This window comes from Piliocolobus tephrosceles, chromosome 4 (genome assembly GCF_002776525.5).
Source record: "Piliocolobus tephrosceles isolate RC106 chromosome 4, ASM277652v3, whole genome shotgun sequence".
Taxonomy (NCBI): domain Eukaryota; kingdom Metazoa; phylum Chordata; class Mammalia; order Primates; family Cercopithecidae; genus Piliocolobus; species Piliocolobus tephrosceles.
In genome coordinates, this window is record NC_045437.1 from 92,567,476 (window position 1) to 92,592,904 (window position 25,429).

At 37.4% G+C, this 25,429-nt stretch overlaps 2 protein-coding genes across 5 annotated transcripts in view; one reads left to right on the forward strand and one right to left on the reverse strand.

Annotated features, from left to right (window-relative positions):
• RFESD (Rieske Fe-S domain containing) overlaps nt 1-25,429 on the forward strand; it is a 50,738-nt gene that overhangs the window by 11,491 nt on the left and 13,818 nt on the right. The window contains exons 5-6 of one of the 4 annotated variants that reach the window (XM_023212182.1): nt 16,143-16,270; nt 24,059-25,102. The exons of 2 other annotated variants lie outside the window; for them this stretch is intronic. In XM_023212182.1, the coding sequence (XP_023067950.1) occupies nt 16,143-16,270; nt 24,059-24,112 (182 nt within the window). In that variant the 3' untranslated portion in view covers nt 24,113-25,102. Of the gene's footprint in view, nt 1-16,142; nt 16,320-24,058; nt 25,103-25,429 lie in introns of those variants that run through there. One more of the 4 variants, XR_002731618.1, reaches the window with a different exon arrangement.
• SPATA9 (spermatogenesis associated 9) lies at nt 96-25,399 on the reverse strand. The gene is made up of 5 exons (XM_023212183.2): nt 25,073-25,399; nt 24,807-24,895; nt 17,256-17,483; nt 5,530-5,625; nt 96-579 (listed from the first exon to the last, which is right to left on the reverse strand). The coding sequence occupies exons 1-5, from the start codon at nt 25,131-25,133 to the stop codon at nt 289-291; spliced, it is 765 nt and encodes a 254-aa protein (XP_023067951.1). The 5' UTR covers nt 25,134-25,399; the 3' UTR covers nt 96-288.

Genomic DNA, 25,429 nt, shown 5'->3' on the forward strand with positions numbered 1-25,429 from the left:
ATTATAAATATGCTTATATTATAAACCACAGTGTAAAGTCTCACCCACCAAAGGATGGATTTTCTTGTTCATTAAAAGTATATAGTCAGTACCTATATTCCACATCAATACTCATTTTATTTACTCTATCATGTAAATACTAGAAAATGACATTTTAATAGTAGCCCCCTTCTCTTTTTTTTAAGAAAGCAGAGCAATTCAGAATATGTAAACTAGACTCTGAGTTTTGTCAGATGAAATGTGCCATTAAATAGATAACTCTTAGGTTCTGTTCAGTGATATCTGTATTCAGATTTGCTCATTCATTTCAGCTGATTGGTCAAACACAGAATGTAAAACTTGGATCTTATTACTCTGCTTATTAGCAAGAAGCTTGGGGTAATCTGAAATGTCTGGCCTCTCCGGCAGTGACCTGTAAGGTTTTGCTTTGATTTCACCTTCAGCAAACATAGGCTCCGAAAGCACAGGCTCAGAAAAGGCTTTTCTACAATTTTCACTCTGCTCTCTGTTTTGCCTTATGGATTCTTCTTCCTGGAAGATGTTCTTTATCTTCTCCAGCACAGCATTAACACAGACCGCCTATACAATAAAAATAGTTTGAAAAGTAAAGTTTCTTTTTAAGCTACTAACCACAGATTAAAACATACAATATAGTGTTTCACATACAGTCATTTAATCTACATAATCTAATAAAAAACACTTCAGGACCTGCAGGCACATAATATAATAAGCATTGCGAGATTGTTCTAAATAATACAATCTAGAGAGCAATTTAAAACCTAGTATGCTTCCATAAATATGTTTTACATCTTTTCCCCCAATTCATTAGATGTTTTGCATCTTTATTCTCTTGATGTAATTAAATGAAACATTTTCTGAGAGATGGAATTTGTCCTCCAACATGTTTTTCTCAAAGTAGTTCTTTTGTTTTAATTTTCTTCCCCCTAGACTTTGCTTATACTTACATGTACAATGAAAGGACATCAACATATCAGTAAGAATTTAGTAAGCTACTATCAATGGTTTCTGAGCAAATATGTGATCACCATCCCCTCCAAAACTGCCACTCAGTACTTTTAAGGAGAGGAGTGTCAAAAATAAAACAGAGAAAAATAACTTCAAAAATTCAGAATTACTAAGGACTGCATTAATTAAACTTACTCTGTAAGTTTACTAATGATGATGATGATGATGCTAAGTATTTAAGGCAAGCAATGAGAACAGAAAATTTATGAAATATGAGAAGACTTAAACCAGTTTATTTCACCAAAAAAAAAAATGCCTCAAGATAATATAAAGGATTATAAACACATACAAGGTTTCCTAAATTAGAGGTAACAGCCAAAGGATTGAGGTCCTCAGGCTTGAACCGCCTCAACTTCCTCTTGCCCTCCTGCCCCCTGCCTCCTCCTCCTTGCCTGCGTCTCACTATAGAATTGAGGAACACAGACACTTTTCCTCACTTCCCTTCAGTTAGTTCATTAGCTACCTTGTAGCTAATGAAATAAAATGATATGTCTGCTGGGAAGGAACTCAGAAAGGATTTTTGGAAAAGTTTTTCCTCCTGTATAGACTGTCTTTTCCCTCTCTCTTCCTGCTTTGAACACTAATAGTATTGTGATGCTTGATCATGAGGCAACAAACCTAAGGACTGAAAACAAGTTTTTAGAAGAAAAGGAGGGAACGACCTCGTTGTCTCAGGCTTTTAGGGCTGCTGTAACAAAATACCACGAACTGAGTAATTACAATAGAAATTTATTTCTCACAGTTCTGCAGAGTGGGAAATCCGAGATCAAGGCACTGGCAGATTCAGTGTCTGGTGAGGGCTGGTTTTCTGTCTATGTCCTCATATGGTGGAAGGGACAAGGCAGCTCTCTCAGGCCTCATTTCTAAGGGCACTAACCCCATTCCTGAGGACTCTGTTCTCATTACCTAATCACCTCCCAAAGGCTCCACCTGCTCATACCACCACCTTGGGGTTGGATTTTAACATAAGAATTTGGGGGAAGCACAGACATTCAGACCTGGGCTTTGATAACATTTTGGACCTAACTGTACTAACCTGGGAATTGCCTAACTCCCAACTTCTAATTAAGATATTTAAGTGTTTTTATTGATTAAGGTACTGTCATTCAGATATCCTTTGTTACTTGCACTTTTATGTATCCAAACCCAGCGCTAGAAATCTTTAAAGTCGTGACCTCTAGCTGTAAACAGCCTCACCCATTTATCCCAAATACGATAATTTTCTATGAATGTCCTGTTGTGAAAAAGACTGGAAAGTTCTGTCCTATTTGAAACATTCTCTCTTCCCTCACCAACAAAAAATTCTATCTGTGCACATTCTAACCACCTTTTTTCCCAGTCTCAGAAAATGAACGGTCTTGATCAAGGTCAATATCCTTCTATATTTGTTTTTAACCTACCTCCTACCATCTTCTCTGTCAATTATTCCTTGTCTCTTCAGCCTCTTTACTCTTGACTGGCTCTTCCCCTGCAATCTATAACATGCTTGAGTATCTTCCATCCTAAAATTTAAAAACTAAAAATCTCTGAAAATCTGCTTCTCTATTGACTGCTACACACTCTCTCTTCTTAGTTAAACCAGATTCTGTTTCCATGTTATTACCTTCTGTCACTCTGAAACCTGCTTATTTCTGTCTTCGTTATTCAGTTTATGCCGCTGAAATAATTTTCGAGATGGTTAACCTCGACATCTTTACTACTGTATCTAATGGACACTTCAAATCTTCATTTTACTTGACTTTTCTGCTTGTATTTGACACTTAACTACTGACAACATCCTGAGTCTCTATTTCCTTGGCACTATTTCTCCTGATTTTCTTTCTGCTTTTCTGATTGTTGCTTCTTGTCTCCCAAATGGATTCTTTTTTAGCTTACCTAAATATTGCTGTTCTTCATATTTCTGTTGACTTACCACTCTTTTCTCTTGACATGATTCCACTCATAGGACATTAACATCTAACATATATATTGTTTTCAGAACCAAAATTCTAACCCTGACCTCTCCCAGGCCTTAGATACATATATGACCAGTTATCAGATCATCAAAACTTTGTTTCTGTTACCTACTTACAAAGTTCATGGCGTGACAAATTGTGTGAGATGATTTCAACAGCCTTTGAAAAACTGAAATCTAATTTTTGTGTTAGTCTAGTTTTTATTTCCCCATAGACATGTCATCCTGTTCATTTTGTGCAATGTATTTGCATCCTAGCTTAGTTGAATGCCAATTTTGTATAAGTTTCACATTTAAGATATTGAGTACTTCTTGAAAATTTAAAACAGTGGCAAAATAGTTGATAAATTTAGTTTTTTAAAAACTGAATTAATATATTTAAAAGTAAGTTCTACCTTTTTTCAAGGGTATTTAGCTATTCTTGACCCCATGTACTTCCCTGTATATTTTAGATCTAGTCCAGTTACACACACAGACACACACACACACACACCTGCTTGGCTCTTAATTGGCACTTCTTTTATGTTTTAATATGATATAAAATATTAACAAAAATATGTAAGAATGCTAACAAAAAAACCATAAAAATGATTAAAAGAAATTAAAGAAGACCAAAATTAATAGAAGGAATAGTATGTTCGTGAACTGGAAAGAGGACTTATTCTCCCAGTTATTAAGATATATTATAAAGCTCCTGTAATTAATACAGTCCTCAATTGCTGGAAGAATAGACAAATAGACCAACTGAATAGAACAGAAAATCTATAAACAGACCCATATGAAGGACACTTGATTTATGAAAAAAAATAGTATTCTAGGATAATAGGAAAAGGGCTTTTTTTAAGAAAAAATAGATTAATTGGATATTCATGGGGAAAAATTTGACTCTTACCTCATATTAGTTCAAGATGGAGTATAAATCTAAAGGTGAGAGGTAAACTAATAAAGCTTCTAGAATATAACAGAGGAGAATATTTTCATGACATTAGGTGTAAGTCAAGATTCTTTTTGACATAGAAAGCACTTAACATAAAGGAAAAGATTAATAAATTGGATGACATTAAAATTATGATATGCTTTTATTTATTTTAAGACTGGATCTCACTATTTTGCCTAGGCTGGTCTCAAACTCCTGGGCTCAAGGTATCCTCCTACTTCAGCCTCCCCCATCAGCCTCCCAAGTAGCAGGGATTATAGGCACACGCCACCATGCCTGGCTAAGAATTTCTGCTTTAAAAGACATTGCTAAAAGAATGAAAAGGCAAGTCACAGAATAAATTTCTCCATATGTAGTCAAAAAAGGCTCCTAGAGTTTTTTAAAGTAAAAATCAAAAATTTTTTTAAAAAAGGTATATCAATAGAAAAGCAAGAAGAGATGTTAACAAATTCACAAAGGGGATATCCAAATGTCCAATTAATATATGCAGAGGTACTCAATCTCATTAATAATCAAGGAGATGCAAATTAAAACCACAATGTGATGATATTACATTCCCACAAAAATGGCTAAAATGCAAAAGATTGACAATACTGTCAGTAATGATGCAGAGCAACTGGGACTTTTATAAAATCTGAGATTTGTGTTAATTGTTAAAAAACCACTTTAGAAAACTCTTTGGTAATATCTACTAGGTATCAGCACATGCATACCTTATGACCTAGCAGTTTCACCAAAAGATATGTACAGGAATATTTATAGCAACCTTATTCATAGTAGCCAAAACTGGAAATAATCCAAATGTCCATCAAGAGTAGAATGGATAAATAAATGTTGATACAGTCAATCAGTTGAACACTACACAGCAGTGAAATGAGCAAACTACTACTACAGGCAATGAATGATCTTAAAACAGTGTTGGGCAAAAGACAAACACAAAAGAATATGTACTATATGACTTTATATAGAATTCAAGCAGTCTAACTATCAGTAGTATTACAAGTCAAAATAGTGATATCCTATATAGGAAAGGGAAGTGATTGTGGGGGGCAAGAAAGAGGCTCCTGGAATTATGGTAATATTTCTTGACCTGGGTAGTATAAAGATTAATAGATTTTGTGATAATTCATTAAGCTGTACACTTTCCTTTTTGTGTGTTACAGTTTTTTTTAAGTGGCTATTATTAGGAAATAAAACCTTTATAATATAAAAAATCTTTTACATTTTTCTCATGCACGCATTCGTAATCCAAAATACACTAGTACCTGTGTTCCCCAAAGTGAGAGACCCCAAACGACAGAATACTGAACTTTAGCCAGCCATGGCACAATGGCTGAAACAAAACAACTCTAGCTAAATGAAAGTAAAACTAAATTTCTTGATCAAAATATGCAAGTGGTAATAATAAACTTTATTTAAAAATTTTTTTAGTTATTTAAGCAAACTGGTTTTTGGTAGATTGACCTGGCTTATCAGAAAAGGAAATTTTAAAAATTGTTTTGTGTAATGAGACTGTGAATGGCAACATTAAATATTGTACAGTATACTATTGCATAGTATTATTAACATTACATAAGTAGATTTCTAGATTCTAATAATTTTCTTAACTTACCAAATAAATTAGTGCTGCATATGAAGCATATATTATGCTAGTTAAAGCAGTCTTTGCTGGAAAGGAGATGATTTCAAACAAAGAACCCTTTCTGACCTGCAGAAACAGAAAAGATTTTCTTAATAAACATTTTCAATGTTTCAATGTCATATTTTACAATGTTACTATAAAATGAGAATTTTTTTTTTTCTAAAGAAAGTCATCTACTTTAGACTATCTGGGCTTTTTCACATTGTGAAAATTGTTTACTTTTCCTTTTTTAACAAGAAGACACTTTCTTGTGCTAATCAAAACCTGTGACAAGTCTGTAAAAATCTTGCATTTCTGCGATCTAAATGACTAACTTCTCACACTTACCAACCATGCACACTAGGAGGTGCTGCTGTGCATATGAGAAAAACAGTCTTTCCTTTGTTCAAATTCATGTAATCATTCTTTACTAATTATTCACAACCTCAGGTAAACAGCAATCAAAATAATAAGCTTTTCCTAGAGATTAATGACCTGCTTGGAAATGTTAATCATGAGACTGCTGAAGGCCAGCATTAACCTTAGATGATCATTAGGCTTCAGAAAATGTTCTGTGCTCATATGCAACAGGCTCTCATGAAACACAGAGAAGTTTAACACCAGTAATGAAGTTGCCTCTCCTGTGTTTCTAGTTTCTGGCAGTAGGTGTACCGGCCTGAAACATATCATCGTAACATATTCAGTTTATACTCTCTCATGGGCCACCTCTGTTGCCTTGAACAGGGTATGAAATGAGGACTTCAGGAAAAACATTCCCTTTCCACTCAGCAGCGAAGTGGCAGTTAGCCAGGCTCCTCTGAAGTATGAGCCAAGCAACTCAATGGCTTCAATGAACTTCCAAAAGGTACAGGCTGTAGCTGATAAAATCATATAAATGCATGGTAAAAATATGCACATAATGTTCATTAGACAGCATTCATGAAAGAGTTACAACATTGAAAAAAACAAAACAATCAATGACTCCAGAATAGTTAGGAAAATTATGTTATATCCACTCAGTGGAATATTATGCAATCTTTTTATTTTTTCAAACCTTTTATGTATTTTTAATTGACACATTGTAATGGTACATATTTAAGGAGCACAATTTGATGTTTCCATAGAAATCTATGTTATATAATGATCCAATCAGGGTAGTTAGCATCTGCATCACATTGTGCATTTATCATTTCTTTGTGGTAAGAATGTTAAAAGATCCTCTCTTCTAGCTATTTTGTAATACACAATATTTTACTATTAGCCATAGTCACTCTACTGTGCAGTAGAACACCAGAATTTATTCTTCCTATCTAATTGTAATTTTGTACCCATTTAACAACCTCTCACCATCCTTCCCTTTTCCCCTTTCCTCACCCAGTCTCTGGGTAACCACTGTTCTCCTCTCTGCTTCTATGATATCAACTTTTTGTTGTTGTTGTTAAGATTTCACGTGTGGGTGAGATCATGTGGTACTTGTCTTTCTGTGTCTGGCTTATTTCATTTAACGTGATCTCCAGATTCATCCTTGCCATCACAAATGACAGAATTCTTTTTGATGGCTGAATAGTATTCAATTGTATATGTAAACCACATTTTCTTTATCCATTCACCTGTGGTTGGACACGTAGGTTGATTCTATGTGTTGGCTACTGTGAATAGTATGGAGCCTTTTAAAAGGTACTTCTGGGCCGGGCACAGTGACTCACACCTGTAATCCCAGTCCTTTGGGAGACCGAGGCAGGTGGATCACCTGAGGTCAGGAGTTTGAGACCAGCCTGACCAACATGGTGAAACCTCATCTCTACTAAAAATACAAACATTAGCCGGGCCTGGTGGCGCATGCCTATAATCCCAGCTACTTGGGAGGCTGAGGCAGGAGAATCGCTCGAACCTGGGAGGCAGAGGTTGCAGTGAGCTGAAATCATGCCATTGCACTCCAGCCTGGGCAACAAGAGTGAAACTCTATCTCAAAATAAATAAATAAAAGGTACTTCTGAAGAACATGTGATAACCTTTTGTTGAACGAACATTTGTATGGCACTGTCTGCCAGGTCCTGTTCAGTGTACTTTATAAGTATTCACATTTAATTCTTAAAACAATCCTATGAAGTTGGTATTATTATTATCCTCATTCCACAACTGGAAAGCAGATAAAAGAAAGGTAGGCAACTTGCCCCTGGTAATATAGCTGATAAGTAGCAAAGTGAGATTTAAACTGGAAATCGTACTCCAGAGCCCAAGCTGTTAACCTGATCCTTAAGCTACGCTGCCTTGGGATACACTACTGCTGATGAAGAGTGGTAAAGGACTGCATTACAAGGATGGACTCTGGAGTAAATAGATGTAGTTAATCTCTAGTCCCAGAGTTCTTGAGTAATGAAATCTTGAACAAATTAATTCTTCCTCTAAGCTTTGGTTCCCTCATCTCCAAATTGAGAATAATAGCTAATGCTTATCTCACAGATTTGCTGTAAAGATAAATAAGAAAATGCTTGTAAAGTTTTTAGTAAAATGTATCTGCATGGGTAGCATTAAGGGACATTATTAGTCCCTTATTAGAGAGGGAATGTTAGTAATAGTAATAATAGAGAAAGATCAAGGTTCAAAATAGTAAGTACAAGTATGATTGATTCCATTTAGATAACATGTAAAACCAAGCCAAACTAATCTATGCTTTTGGAAAAAAAGGAAATGATTATCCTAGCAAGAGTGAGAGTTAGTGACTGTAAGTCAGCCTAAGAAGATTTCTTGAGTGCTGCTTACCAAGATTTTCATAGATGTGTTCAATCTATGAAAATTTATGGAGCTATACACTTAATTTGTGCACTATTCTGTGTACTTCAGTATAAAAGCTTAAAAATTCTATGTCCAATGTTTTTATGATTAAAATAAACACAACATTGCATAGAAGAAGTTTGGACAGAAATGCACCAAAATTTTAATTGCTGTTATGATTTAGTTATGTTACTTTGTATAGTTAACATTTGTAGAACACTCATTACATGCTAGGTTGCTTTCCTTGCATTGTCTCATTTTATCCTCTAACAAACCTATGAAATGTTAAAATATGTCTACATCCTGTTCTAGTATACTCAGTGTTTGCTTAGTGCTGCCACTACTGAATGCAGAACAAAATTGCCCACTGCAATTTCCTTCTTCTCTCTTAAGTGATTTACAGAACAAGGAAACCAAGAATAGGATCTAGCCTAGTAGCTAAGAGTGGGGGGTGGGGGTGCTGGAGGTTGGGGAAAGGCTGTTTTCTTTCTTCCTCCTTTCTCTTCGGGCCATACTAACTCCTAGATGTAGGATGTATTTTTAATTGACACATTGTAATGGTACATATTTAAGGAGCACAATTTGATGTTTCCATAGAAATCTATGTTATATAATGATCCAATCAGGGTAGTTAGCATCTGTATTCAATTGTATATGTAAACCACATTTTCTTTATCCATTCATCTGTGGTTAGACACGTAGGTTGATTCTATGTGTTGGCTATTGTGAATAGTATGCAGCCTTTTAAAAGGTACTTCTGGGCTGGGCACAGTGACTCACACCTGTAATCCCAGTCCTTTGGGAGACCGAGGCAGGTGGATCACCTGAGGTCAGGAGTTTGAGACCAGCCTGACCAACATGGTGAAACCTCATCTCTACTAAAAATACAAACATTAGCCGGGCCTGGTGGCGCATGCCTATAATCCCAGCTACTTGGGAGGCTGAGGCAGGATAATCGCTCGAACCTGGGAGGGAAAGTTTCTGCCACCTCCCTCCATAGGTCACCTGCAGTATTTCCCAGAATTCCTGGCTTCTGGAAAGAATTTCCAGGAAATGAAGCAGCTGCTGCTTTTTCTCTCTTGCTAGAAGAATCAAATTGATAGTATGCCTCTGAATCCCACTTTTAGCTACATGGAGACAAACATACAAGTAGAGAGCAGACTCTCTAGGAGGAAGAAAAGCAGATATACCTCCTAGCAGGTGAAAAGGTTCTTGAATTTGTGAATATATGAACTCATAGTGGGAGGTCCATGTTCAATCATTGGTAGGCCATATACAATGAAAATAAAAGTGGTGTTGTATGGGTTGGATCTGTGTCCCCACCAAATCTCATGTTGAAATGTAATACCAAATCCCTGAGGCCTCCCCAGAAGCCGATGCTGCCATGCTTCCTGTACAGCCTACACAACCATGAGCCAATTAAACCTCTTTTCTTCATAAATTACCCAGACTCAGGTCTTTCTTTATAGAAGTACAAGAATGGACTAATAAGGGTATCTACATGAGAAATTACTCTTTCTGTTTTATTACATCTTTCTTTCTCAGGTTTTGTCCTTCACCTAAAAGTAATTAAAGCTGATTAGTTTCAAAATAAATTATGTACTTGATATATGTTATGCTTCTGAATAATTAATCTTTATATTGTTTAAGGGTCATTTTACATTATTTTAATGCTTTTAATAATTACTTTTTATTCCTGTAACAAGAAGATATATTTCCTCCAAAATATATGTGGTTACTGGCAAGTAGCCATTTTTCAACTTTATGACTCACTTAAAAAACATGTTTTTCATATTATAAACCATGCTGTTTCATTTTTGTCTTGCTTTGAGCAGGAATAGTGTACCGTAAAAGCTAAGATAAAAAACAGGAGAAATTTAGTAAGTGGCAGTCTTTAGATGATCTTGGCCTATTTCAAAATTTTTTATCTCAACCTTGTTATATAATTTCACTTTATGTGCACATTTGAGTTAAAAAATATCTTGGTATCAGTGTTATGTTCATACATTTCTTTTTAAATTTGGTCATGTAAAACGTAAAACATATGGATATTTGAGAGTAAAAACATTTTGAACCTTTAACTCAACTTTTTCCACATAATTTTGACTGCTTTATCTCATAAAAGAAGGATGTGTGTTCATCTTATTTTCACTATTAAGATAAATCACACAAAAAAGTCAACAGTGAGCAATTTAGAAAGTAAAGATTCACTTATACATGACCTGAAGGTTGGAGAATTACCAGGCCCCATATAGTTTACATTGTCCAAAACCACCCTGATGAGAGTTACAAGGGGAGTCATAGGGGAAATTCTAACTCTCAGACAAATGTTGCAGGAAACACTGACTGCTACTTATAGAAAGGTCCAGGAAAAAAAGTATTCCTGTAAGTTTGGAAAAGCTACACGAATGTGTCTTTGCTTAGCAACTTACAACACCTTTGAATACAGGAAAGACTCCTGACTTTAAAGAAAGCTACCTGACTTTATTAACCCCAGTATTAACAGTCTGTAGAACATTGTTCTTAAACAAGTTTTTAATCCAGTGGTCCTGTAAAAACTCCAGGGTCCTAATCCCTTTGCCAAAGTGGAGGAGTACTGTATGTCTTCAAGAGCCCAGGAGTTCTACTATCTAGAAAATATCCTCTTTCCCTGGGTCTAGATTATACCAGCCAAGTTAGCCTCATGGCAGGCCCAAGTAGGACCTATAGAACTTCTGGATATTTATGAGGTTTATAGTTTAAACCCCAAATTGGAGTCTAACTTAGAGGATGGGGTAAGGAAGAAACTTTACGTAGATAAGTTTCTGATCCTTGTGTTCCTGAAAAAAGAACACAAGTTCACTGGGATCCACCTACAGTCCAGGCATTGTAAAGGCTGAGGACTTTCTTCACTTTGGTCCCTATCTTATCTTATACCATGCCACGGTGCGTATACAAAGTAGAAACAGTCAACTCTAATGCCATTATAGGGATGAGTCTATCACAGGAAGAGCTCTTGGTCCTGTGGCCCTGCATTGGCCTGCCAGAGTCAACAACGATGTCTGGGAGCTGACGTGTCTTGGCTGAAGTCAACATTCAAGGCAATTATCTAGGTCACTGCAGCCTAGAGCAGCTGCGGGCTCCACTCAGGCAGGCAGCTCACAAGACTAAGCAGATGCACTGTTCTGTAAGTACTGGCACTGGAGATGTTGAAAACTACCAGGAAATTCTCCACTAAGAGTTTTCCATTCCTGAGGCTTTTTATAGAACTAGCTACAATTTTATCACTGCAGTCTCAGTCCTGCAGAACCTGGAGGGGTTTGAGGAATAATTTTACTCAGCATCCATAGAGCCAGGTCCCTCTTCTAACAAGGTGGCCAGCTGGAAAGGCTTGACCCTAACCATCTGTGCACATGTCACAGGCCATTAGAATCGCTTTAGGCCATTCCTGTTGGTTGGGTCTTTGGGAGGCTTCTATTTGGCACAACATTTCAATACGCTGTGACATATTAAGCATGCTCTAGAGCTGAACATCCAATCAGAAAGGCCCGGGTAGATGGTAGAGGGAGCTTCTGAGCCAGTGTCCATTCTTCACCTCGAGGAGACCATTACTGGATGCTGCATCTCAGAACTCCCCATGTCAAAGAGCTGAAACACTATTCTGGTTGTTGTTTGTGTCCTAATGAAAATGTTACTCTATTTCTTTGTTTCCAAAGGAAGTCACCTGGCCTCACTGGTATTCTCAGCCATATAATAGAGAATTTTGGGAGAGCTATTTAAGGTGCTCCAGCTACCAAGGCATTTTTTCATCATTTGTCATCCACAAAACAGTGACCAGACAGAACACATCCAGAAGGTATTTGAAAGATACCTTCAGATAAGTTAACCAGGCCACTTACCTTCTTACAGCTAAGTTTTCCTAGAGTTATATCTTTCATGCATCCACAGAACATATCCCCTTGCATAGTCCTTCCAGCTTTCACCCCTTTTACTTCCCCACACAAAGCTCCATCTGAGACAGGTAGTTTGACAATTCTTAAAGGAATTCACACTGGAATCCACTCTGGGTAAGCTGAACTCTGAGGTGGCTTCTCCATACTACTGCACTTTCCTCTCAGCACACTCTGGTACCATGGATACACTCCATTTACAGACCGATCCATTGACTTCTGCCACAGTTCATACGTTCCTGTTGTGGCTTTGACTCTCCAGGCCATTGTCCTCATAGTCAGTTCTGTTTCTGTCCTCACTAAGCCTTTGAGATTTGAGACACATTGTTTACTACAACTTAGTTTTCCCTCACTGGCAATTCTGATTATCAACCCTAGCTACTGTATACTCCCCATGTAAACCTTCTTCCTAACTCCCAGCCCTAAAGGACCCTGGAACCTGTGACCTGGGACTGTTCTCACTTGTCTCACTCTAGCCATACGGAACTACTTATCTTCTCCAAATAAGTCATGTTCTCTCTAACTTCAGTATCTTCATATATACTGTTCTTTTCTTGGAATAATTCTCCTACTTCTCATCTGGCTAATTCCTCCTTCAAGACTCAGATACAGTATCCTATCTCTAGAATGTCTACATGGACCACGCTTTGGAATTATATGTCTCTTCTTGATGCTTCTGTAGTGCACTTTGCATACTCTGATCATGCACTTGTTGCATCCTGCTGACACTGTTCGCTTATTTGCCTGTGAGCCCCACAGTCCGTAGGACAAGGGTGAGATATCTCTGAGTCCCTGGTACCTAATCCAGTGATTTTTCATATCAGGTTTTCAATAACTTTTTGTTTTTGAGATGGAATTTCGCTCTTGTTGCCCAGACTGGAGTGCAGTGGCACGATCTTAGCTCACTGCAACCTCGCCTCCCGGGTTCAAGTGATTCTCCTGCCTTGAAATCCTGACCTCAGGTGATCCACCATCTAGGCCTCCCAAAGTGCTGGGCTTACAGGTGTGAGCCACTGTGCCTGGCCGCTATTTGTTGAATAAATAAAAAAGTAGAACTATACTTCACTTCCAATAAATTTAATCATCTTAAAACTTGTAAAGGGAGATATTAAGAAGTGAAGCTGAAAGACATCTGGTTCCATACACATGGCAGACTGAGCTAATGTGGAGCTTCTCACACAAAAACACCTAGAAATGCTATAAAAATGAAACTCAAAAGATGTAATACAAAACTGAGCTTACAAAAAGGAAAGGGACCTTCCCCCTCCACCCCCAATGCCAGGAACAAAAAGGGAACTAAAAGCCAGAGCAGCAAGTATATGAGCTTATATCCCAGGAACTCTGGAGATGTTACTGGACCCTAAAATAATGGTTGGGTGCTTGAGTATTAATACAGGGACTGGATATGATACTTGGATAGATGTGAGGTGGGGATCAAGCCTTCGCAGAACTGCAATTTCAGTGAAATTAGGACTCAAACAATTGCATCCACGAGTACAGGAAGAAAGTAAGGAAGCTGGTCTCCATGTGGGACTCCCATGAGAGATTAAAATTCCAAGCTTGCCTCTTATAAAGAGATCTGAATTTACCCTATCAGTGTGATGCAGGGAATCTTAAGCTGAAAAAAAAAAAAACATAAAGACTGGTCTCAGGTTGCTGGTACCCCTGGAGCAACAAGCACAATTTCTCTAGAGAGACAGTTTCACCACTAAGGCCAAAAGGGATTTTTTTTTTTTTAAAAAAACAAGACTCAAGTTTTTTTTTTTCAAGTTTCAGTTAAAATAAAATTATAAGAAAATTATCTATATGTGAGATGCAATATGGATCACAATAGAAAAATTAGCACCTCCAAATACCTCAAGGACAATCATTAAAAAGACCACACATAAATATGTTTAAAATAATTAAAGAAAATAGTTTAAAAGGAATAAACTTGTAAAAGACACTTTGAAAAGAAAAAAGCAAGAAATTTGGGGAAAAAACATTAATATATGCATACAAATGTAGAGAAAATATAAAAGTATGCATGTAAATGTTCACATCAACTTCATAAAAATGATTACCTCTGGTAGAGAAGAAAGGAGAAGGAACTGGGGCATGGTTAATGATATTTCTTTTTATAAAGGAGAGATCTGAAGGCAATATAGCAAAATATTACTACTAGTTTAAATTCAAATGGGACTTCTAATCAATTAACTTCTATACATTTTGAAATGTTTCTTTGATAAGAATTTGTAAAATTAAAGCTAGAACATAAGACAATTAGAATAAGGGCAAAGAAGAAGAGATTTCATAGTCATGGACTTTAATGTCAGAAAAGATAGTCACAGTTAACATCCTGACCTTGCACAAGTCACTTAGTCCCTAAGCCTGTTTATCTTAGGTTCCTGGAATCAGTTATCACACTTGATCTCTAAATTTACCTCAGAAACTCATTATCAGTCAAAGTAAAAAGGCAAACAGATTATGTCTCTTAGTTCTTATTACTGGATAAAAACACACAAATTCAGCTGGAAAGACTTTTTTTTTTTTTCTAGCCACTGAATTTTCGTGAGTGTTGGGAGATAAGTCATCATGGATTTCTCTCATTCCTGTGCAGATTGCTCCTTCTGAGCAAAGGATATGTTTGAATAGCAAACAGCCTTGCAAAGTAGAAAAAGTATATCCCTCTAGAGAGACATGTACCTCCCTGAACATGTCACAGGCCACTAAAAATAAAGCTCTCTCCTTTTTCCCTGAAACATTTACTTATATTCCAAGGTAATGAATAATTAATCTCTCTCTCTTTCTCCCTCTCTCTGTCTCTCCATCTGTATATCTTTTTGGAGATGTGCCAGTGTCCCCAGAGTCCCCTGATTTCAAGGTTCCTCTCTCCTGTGATGCAACATAGTGTGTGCACAGGCAACATTTGGCCCGCATTGCATTGCCCTAAGGAATTTAAGCATAGGGAACCAGCACAAGATACTGCTCTGGCTGACGCTTTTGCTGTGAATAATAAACCATGTGTTCGTGACCCAAGGCTCGTGTGTGTGTGTGTGTGTGTGTGTGTGTGCATGCGCATATGTGTGTGTACAATTGTGGCAGGCTAATTTGTTAGCTTGTGGGTAGTGTAAGATCCCAGATCCTTCCCAGTTCTGACTTAGTAGAGAAGCAAAAAGGAAGACCCTGAATAGCATAATGGCCGGTGTCTTTAAACATGATTTCATATTAAATACAGAAATATTCTTCAAAAACATTTCTTCTACCAACCCTCTATAAAAACTATAGGTTTGACAATGCAAGGAGAGAAACATGAAGTCAAAACATTAGGTTTAGAAAGATATTTCAGTAGGGATTTAAGATAATATGGTTTAACTTTGTTTCTTTTTTGCTTTTTCTTCTTTCTTTTTTTTTTTTTTTCAGACAGAGTCTTGCCCTGTTGCCCAGGCTGGAGTGCAGAGGTGCGATCTCGACTCACTGCAATCTCTGCCTCCCGGGTTCAAGTGATTCTCCTGCTTCAGCCTCCTGAGTAGCTGGGATTACAGACACACCGCCGTGCTGGCTAATGTATTTTTAATAGAGATGGGGTTTCACCATGTTGGCCAGGCTAGTCTCAAACTCCTGACCTCAAAGGATCCACCCACCTCAGCCTCCCAAAGGGCTGGGATTATAGGCATGAGCCACAGCTATGTTTCTTTTCAATGATCTAAACATACAGGATTAAGGCTTGTAGTTCATAAAGAATCCAGTGGTTGACAAACACAAACCATTTTTTACTTTCTCAGACATCAGAAATTATAAAAGCCTTTTATAAATGCTGCTCTCAGGCAATTTGTAGCTTAAATATATGATGCTTTCTAGAAATGTCACAATCTTTCATTAAAGAGCGACTCCTACATAAAGGGTATTTGTTGATTTCAGCTATCCAGGATCCATTTTTTACCTTCTTGAAGACACCCAGACTTTGGTGTGAGGATTTCCGCATTCCACACCACTCTCGGGTCATGTGGTCTGGACAGAGCTCCAATCCCAGCTCTAGGGGTAAACAGGTAATCAAGTTCTAGGCCAATCAGTGCATCTCATGTCCTTGGTTTAGAGGTAAGCTCTGAGAACACAAGCCATGCTCTTGGAATGGACCTGGAGACTTTGCTAGGGATGTGGGGTCAGGGGTTTTCTCTCTCTTTTTCTCTGCTGAAATTGAACCTGGAAGAATATAGCCAAGGAACAGCTGCAAATTATCTTGCAACTATGAGGGGAAAGCCAGGAATACCTGTATGCAGACATGTCAGGAATCTTAACAGCTCTGGGTTGTTTACAGGAGCTAATACATCTTCTTTTTTGGTTTAACTCAATTTGAGCCTCATTTTCTTCTCCTTCAACAGAGAGTTCAAATTAATTCGTCCTGCAGTTTAGATGCCAGAATTGCAAAATTCTGAATCTTTTGTAGTGAAATTTAGGATGATTTGTATAACGCCCAGATTGAAAAACTCTTTGAGTTCTGTGCCGTGAAGTTTAGAAAGCAAGAAATTGATTCCAAAAAAGTTTTAAGAGTTGTGGTCCTCAACAAAATATAACAGAGCCTCAATAAGACAATGTAGAAAACGTAATTTGAATTTATAGGTAAATATACTCAATATATTATGTCAAACAAAGGTTATCTTGGAAACATAACAAAGTTATGAGGAAAAGGGAACAAAACAATAATTTTTAAGGCTAGTTGTAAAATTTCTGTTAGATTTAACATAAATTGTAATTTGCATGCATATATTTAAATTGCACCATTTGAAATGGACAGTTTCATATAGTTCAATTAAACAATAAGGTAGAAAAAAGTCCCCATTGCTTTCCCTTTCAAACTTATTTAAACCAAAGATTCCACTGTATTTTAAAAAGGCCCAACCATTCATTTCTCTTATCCAGGTATATCTGTTTTATACATAGGACAATCAAGTTCACCACATTTTATTTTTCAAGTTTTGCAAATGTAAAAGTTTCTTAAAAAGGGGTCCTTGTGCATATGCAGTATTCCCTTACCTGCATGTTATATAGGGGTTGCCTTGGCACATTAACTTCCCTCAGCAGACGACCAGATATGTCCCTTAGCTCTAAAAGTCTGCATGCAAGCTGAGGATGCAGAAGTTTGGCCACTGATTTGGAGGATCTGGATATGCTGTTTAATCCACGAATTAATGTTGTTCGATTGATCTTAGCTAAAGCAATAGCCATCCTGATTTTGGATGTTTTCTGCGCAGGTTCTCTTTTCTGAAAAATAGGCCTTTGAAAAGTAACTGATGTGTAATTCTCCAATGCATTATTAAAACTACTTCTGGCAGAGACTGACTACTATATAACTACCTTGTGCATGGTGTCATGCATATATTCAATGTCCAATGATTCTGTTGCCCCATGAAACCCCTTGAATTCCCTGCCATGTACTTAAATCTTTTTTTTTTGTTTTGTTTTTTTTGTTTTTTAATTTCATTCTTGTGGCCCAGGCTGGAGTGCAATGGCACAATCTCAGCTCACTGCAACCTCTGCCTCCCAGGTTCAAGTGATTTTCCTGACTCAGCCTCCTGAATAACTGGGAATACACGCGAGCACCACCACGCCCAGCTAATTTTTATATTTTTAGTAGAGACGAGGTTTCACCATGCTGGCCAGGCTGGTCTCGAACTCCTGATCTCAGGTGATCTGCCTGCCTCAGCCTCCCAAAGTGCTGGGATTACAGGTGTGAGACACCACGCCTGACCCTTAAATCTCTATACACACACACACACACACACACATATATATATATATATATATTTTTTCCCCTGGGATAAATATCAAGAATTGAAGTAACCAGCCAAAAGATACAAATGTTTCATTTTCCTCCTAGATTTATATATTTTGTGTACTGAATTTTTACTTTAAATTTTTTTTTTAAATTTCAATATGTTTTTGGGGAACAGTTGGTATTTGGTTACATGAATACATCGTTTTGTGGTAATTTCTTAGATTTTGCTGCACCCATCACCCGAGCAGTGTACACTATAACAAATCTGCACTGAATTTTTAAAGAGCTCTTAAGTAAACAAGAATTCTTAACTGACTTCTCCATTTGAGCTCTACTCTTTAAATATATATCTTGCTTTTCTTTTTTTTATTTTTTTCTTGCTACAGCCATACCCATTTCTTTGTCATTGGCAATTATAATGCTGAACTTTACTCTTCTATATCTGTTAAACTAGCCTGTGAGAAAATCTTACTAAATTCTTTCTCTACCTTGTCCCAGAATTTGACCACTTATCATTACCCCCAGTACAGCACCCAGTCTATTATATTTGAATTCTACCATCATCTCTTTTCCAGATTAGTGAATTTGCCTCCTAAGTGGTTTCTCTGCTTCCACCTTTGCCTATTTTCATTCTCTTCATCAATACACTAGCCAGAGAGATCTAATTAAAACTTATGTCAGATCATATTTTCCTTCTATTCCACTGCTTCAGTGGCTTCCAGTTGCTGTCAATGTAAAAGCCAAAGTACATACTGTGGTCCACAAGGCCCTAGAAAGGTTGTTTTTTCTTCACCTGTTCAGCCTCATCTTTTTCTCTTCCCTTCCTTCCTCATCACTTGTTGAAGTTTTTAGGTGTCTGGGATTTTGCACTAGCTATGCCATTTGATTCCTCAAGCATCCCAAGGTTCACTCCCTCACTTCCTTCACGTCTTCATTCAAGAACTGCTTTCTCACTAAGACCTTCTTGGTCACTCTACCCACATCATCAATTGTGCTCTCTATCCCTGCACCTCTATTTTGCATCCCTTCTCTGCTCTAGTTTTTCTTCTCCTTAACGTTTACCACTAATGTACTATATTGTTTATTTTCCTTGTTCATTGTTTTTTACTTGACTGGAATATAAATTGTAAGAGTTTTATATCCATTTAGCTTGCTTCTTTTTCTCCAGAGCCGAAGTAGTGTCTGGCATGTAATACACACTCTATCTTTGTCAGAATGAATGAATGAAGAGTATCAGAAAATAAAACAAATTAATCTTGAGAAACATCAAAGAAGTATACCAAATATTACATTAGAAACCACACAGAAAGTTTTCAGTGCACAATTCTGTAACTTTCACAATAATGGTAATTCTCCACAAGAAACAACTCACCAAAGACAAAAATATAATTGAATTAGAGAGCATTCTAGTGACAGTCATAGTCTCATTACTTCCAGAAACCTAAATGCCATTACAGGTAATTTCCAAACATCATTGGTGCCTTCTTAGCAGTTTTTTTCACACATTAACAATAACCAACCACAACAAAAAAGCATAGAGAATTCAGAAAAGTACATCTAAGGGCATAAAACTCCAAAATTTTGGCATGGATTCTAATATGTCCTGTCTACAATTTCTATTTTGTAGTATATGATTAAGGACAAGATAACAGAAAAAAGATATATTCATCTTTCATATTTAAAAAACTCATAAAAATTGACCCTGTTTATCCTATTTTTCTCTTATTCTAAGAATGAGCATCTGAATTAAAATTTTTTAGATACTCAATTGTAGTACATAATTTAAAGGTTTACTATTCTAAATTCATCTTATGGAAATCTTTTGAAATTTGCAAGTGTAAACCTTTAACAATTACTCTGTCTAAAGAAGTAGATACTCAGGCTGTTGTCTGGGCTAGTTGGGACAGAAGAGGTGAAAAGAACTGAATCTCAGAAGCCATCATCTCAAGCCAGGATTCTAAAATTAACTTTCTGGCCAGGCACCATGGCTCATGCCTATAAGCCCAGTACTTTGGGAGGCCAAAGCAGGCAGATCACTTGTGGTCAGGAGTTTGAGACCAACCTGGCCAACCTGGTGAAATGCTGTCTCTACTAAAAATACAAAAATTAATCTGGCATGGTGGCGCACCTGTAATCCCAGCTATGTGGGAGGCTGAGGCAGGAGAATCACCTGAAACCAGGAGGCGGGGGTTGCAGTGAGTGGAGATTGTGCTATTGCACTTCATCCTGGGTGACAGAGTGAAACTCTGTCTCAAAAAAATAAGTAAAATAAAATAAAAGTAACTTTCCCAGCCTCAAAAAGAAAATTTCCTTCAAAATCTATCCAGGAAGAACAATTTAGTAATCAGTATTCTGGTTGTATTCTAGGTATATTCCTCTATAAAAATTCCATCGTCACTCCCATCAAATCTTTTTTTTTTCTAGGCCAGCAAGATGGCCTTTTCCTAAATAAATACATGCCTGGGGACAGGGAGAGATTTAAATACTAATCACAAAATTTAGAATTTTAAGATACAACCCAATTAATAAAGCCCTCTAAGAATTTTTAAGACCATTCCTTTCACTGTGTTTGGCAAGTATGGATCATCCTGGAAATAAAAAAAATTGCAGCACTTACAATCTAACCTTTTAAAAATCATCTGCTTAACAACTGAGTATTAGTAATGTTTTCCACATAATTTATATTTGAAGGGCAAATAACTTCAAATATGTGATAATATCCCCTAACTACTCAAGTTTCTTGCCAGTCTCAGCAATACATTCTTCAAAGGAAATAGTGGGAAAAGAGCAATGTTAAGTGTTTTGAAAATGAGGAATAAAGTAACTAATTATGTTCCTAGTTGAGTTGGGTAAAGTTCTGTAAGTAAATTACTTCAATTAGTTGGAAATAGGAACTCACAGCTTTATCTTTGGGGATCACAATATTCAATCAATTGATGTCACCATAAACCATGCTTATGGTTCTAATGATAATGAGGCTATTCAGAAAGTAGAAATGAATGAATGAAGTTGCCATTTCTTTGATTAAATAAAACCCCAGTTTCTCTGATTTCAGCAATGGTGGGAGAATCAAAACTTGAAAACGATAACAAGGTTTTCCACGCCTGTCTCTGACTTCCTAGGATTCACCCTGAGCCTTTCTCAGTAATTACTACTGTGCTGGCCTATTTGACATTGACCAGGCATGTACATCTGCCCATCTCTTTCCTTCCTACTCCAGAGCATCGCCAAAATAGTCTCCAATGTTTCAAAAGACTTTATACGAAGGCTAGGGGAATGCAAAAAGGGGGAGCTACTGGATGCCAAGTCTAAGACACAGTATTAGAAAACCCAGTTTGCCCTCAGAAACTCTTAAGCCTTACCCTCTCCTGCTTAGCTGATCTGACCAGCATTTGGATGCATCTTACCACTGTGCCTGCAGATTCCTACACTTCAGTGTCACATCTCCTCAAACACTAGACCCAAGAGAGGGCCGGCCAAAGGCAGAAAGCAGTTGTTTCCCCTGATACTAAGGCCAACCGTCCGAGTTCTGGTGCCCTGTATCTAATATGCCCGCCTCTTCCTATGATGACTGATACTGGGAATGTCCTCTTTCCCCAAGGCTATTATCTTACAGGCTAAATCAGTATTGTCCTCTATTATGCCATCTGGGAGTCCATTCTACAAGTCTCAGAACTCTACTACAGCTAAGGGAGTTCAGCAGGTCCTGACAGTTAAAACTCATCCGATTCAATGGTAAACGAGAATGCATATCAACTAACTTTTTTTTTTTTTTGAGACAGAGTCCCTCTCTGTCACCAAGGCTGGAATGCAGTGGCGCGATCTCGGCTCACTGCAACCTCCGCCTCCCGGGTTCATGCCTGTAAAGTTCAAGACTGTAAAGTCTTTGGTTTGTCTCCTTTATAATCTCAATCTTTTTTTCTTCATCTTTTACCCTCCTACTATCCTCACACGTCAGATGACCATTAGTTCCCCTGATCAAATATGGGAAGAACTTGATACCATGCAGACTTGATTGACTGCCTAGTTATATATATACACACACACACACACACACACACACATACACACACACATATATATTATACATATATATTTAATTACACATACACACACACATATATATTATACATATATATTTAATTTAATTTAATTTAATTTAATTTAACTTAATTTTTTTTGAGACAGAGTCTCGCTCTGTCACCCAGGCTGGAGTGCAGTGGTGCGATCTCGGCTCACTGCAACCTCCGCCTCCTGGGTTCACACCATTCTCCTGCCCCAGTCTCCCGAGTAGCTGGGACTACAGGCGTCCACCACCACGCCTGGCTAATTTTTTGTGTTTTTAGTAGAGACAGGGTTTCACCGTGTTAGCCAGGATGGTCTCCATCTCCTGACCTTGTGATCCGCCCGCCTCAGCCTCCCAAAGTGCTGGGATTACAGGCATGAGCCACTGCACCCTGCCCAGTTAATTTATTTTTAGAAAGGTATGGGCTAAGTAATTTGAATCATCTGCATATATAACAATTACCTTCTATTCAGAACAGAAAATTATTTTTGCTAAATAAGAGTTTAAGTACACAGTGAGCATTATTGGTGGATGAGGAGTTCCACATAAGTAAATTTTCTGGGTAACTAAAATTTTACCCACTGAGTGTTGGCTAAATTTTTACTGACATGAAAAATAACTTTAAAAAATATATCCCATAAGTGACATCTTTGAGGATTCTGACTGCTGCTAATTCCTCTCTCCTTTTTCTCTCCACTTCTGTGGCTTTCATAGAATTTCATTCTCTTCATTCTCTTCTTTTCTCTGATGCCCTGCTAACCCTTTAAACAATGGCATTGGCGGGGCTCTATCCTATGCCCTAATGTTACTACACAATCTTCTTGAGCAGTGATGACTACCATTTTGGTTTAAATGTATACTGTAGTTAAACACATGGTTTAACTATACACTATAACAACACAGTATACACTGATGATTCCCAAATGTACATCTTCAGGTGGGATTCTCTTGAGCTTCCAACCTACATATGCAATTTATTACTCAACTCCAAGGCTTAGACAGGACTTGGCATGGCCTCTTAAACTGTGATCCAATCAAACTCATTATCTCCACAGCTGCTCTTCCTCATCTTGTCTTTGGTCTTAGTTAACAGGATCACTATTCTTCTAGCCACCCACGAAATCCAGAATCTTCCTCAACCTTTACACATTCTCTCTCATCCCCCACTGTCAGTTTCAAAATATGCTAAATATCTCCTGTGCTCAACTCATTCTATTCCCAATGCTAATGTTCTTGCTCTTAGCTGTCGTTTGCAACAAAATCTTCCTAGAAGCTCTGCCTCCATTCAGATCTCATTACCACTAAAAAAGTATTTTTGATGGGCGAACTGAATGTCATTTCCAAGCCCAAAACCTTTCTGTGACTGGTATTTGTGTTACATATAAGGGAAAGTCCAGTCTTTTTCACATGGCATATAAAGACCTCCACATTGTAACTCCTTGTTACATTTCCTATTTTCTACTGTTTCCTATCTCAACCTTTCTATCCTACATGCCTTTAATTTATATTTATTTGACATTTTGGAAGCACGCTTGCTGCTTCCTACTTTGGGGCCTAACCCACACTGCCTATGGAATATGCTTCCCTTCCCCTACCCACTGATCCCACTCTTTTCTTTACCTTGAAAACTACTATTCATCCTTTGGGACCCAACTTAAAAGCATCCTTCCTCCATGAAGCCTTCTCTGACCTTCCTCAGTAGAGTCATTCACTCCTCTAAATTAGCTATAGAGCTGTAACACCATATTCTAATGCAATTACTTGTTTACAACTCTATCTCCATTAGATTAAGCTCATTGGTGGAAAGGATCGCATCTTGTATATCTCTGTATTTCCTCTCTCCAGTCCCAAGCAATGGTGAGGTATTTAGTAAATGTCTGATGGCTGGTTGTCTGCAGGCATGGTTAAAGGTAGCTCTAATACCTCTCCTTTGGAATGAAATATGTATACTTTGTGATTACTGTGTTACTCAGAGTGCTTTTTGTTAACTTCCAGGTTTTGGCTATATACCTCATGTTTGACATTGCCAAGAGTCTGACTTCTGGATAAGTGGATTGTTACTGTACCATGTACCTTCACAGCATATTCTATTCCGACTGTGATCAAAATGACCGAACCACATTTTTCCATTAAGAGCTGTGTACCGTTGAGTAAATTAGGTTACATGTGTTCATTAAAGAAGTTGTTACTTCTTCCTAATTTTACGTCTCTTCAAAATATATACGTCCCTCCTTCTTCACTCCCAATATTTTATCTGTTTCAAATCCTTTTTGGAACAGAGGTTTAAAAAATATACATGTATACCTTATTTAAATTGATACTACTATTTTCTTTCCACATTAAACACACATCCATGTTGTATTTATCTTTCCATTGTTAAAATTTATCTCAAGTTTTTGCACTGATTTAATTGACATAGATTTTTGCTAAGTGTATCTAGGTATTTTTTCTGATTTTACATTGCAATTGCAGCAATGAGAGACTGCCAGGTGTTTATCCTAATGACATAGTTATTGTCTTTAAACTTAATTCTCAATCTACCTCACTTCTTGGTCCACAATCTCTCTGCTTCCCAAAGACCCCTCTTAATGAGCAATATTTGAAATTTGTTTTTCTTTGGCAAAATTAGTGTTTTCTTAAGTTTTGAGCACTGACCTCAAAATCAAGCATTAAATAATTGGTATGATACTAAAAATAGAATATACTTTTTCTATTCCTTTTGAAGGTTATAAAATCACATTACCTGATTAGACTGTGATAATCTTAGGATGGTAGGAAATTCATCTTTAAACTCATCTACAAGGTCCATGATTGCTTTCTGGATCCCCTCGACTAAGACAAAAAGAGGTTAGGAAAAAGAAAACTTTGAAAACATCCCTTAAATGTTTCAAAAGAACATGAAACACTTGATCAAATTCCTAGATGACTGGGAAAGTAAAGGAACTCTAGGGGATCTTATTCCCAGTTGTTCCCACACCCATATGCCCTTTACAACAAGATTGTGTGTACTTCTTCCAGAAAAGTTCTTCAACACCTGCCCACATATCCACCCAACAGGTTTGATCGGCATGGTGAGTTCTTGCTTGGGTTCCTAGTGCTAAACAAGCTTGCAGGCCTGGTTAATGCTTGTCCTAGTCTGCCATTAGTGAAAGATGAGGGTGGCCTTCCACTTGGGAAAGCCAGCAAGGACAGAACTCACAGCTCACTGCTGGAATTCTTTGTTACTGCACAATAGGCTTCCGAGAACCTGCTACAGAATCTTCTGAAATCACTCTGGCAGTGAGAGGAAGAAGAATATGTTTGGAGGCATAAGGGAAGGAGTGAGGGGATTGAATAATAAAGTACACTAAGGAGTTCTATGATATA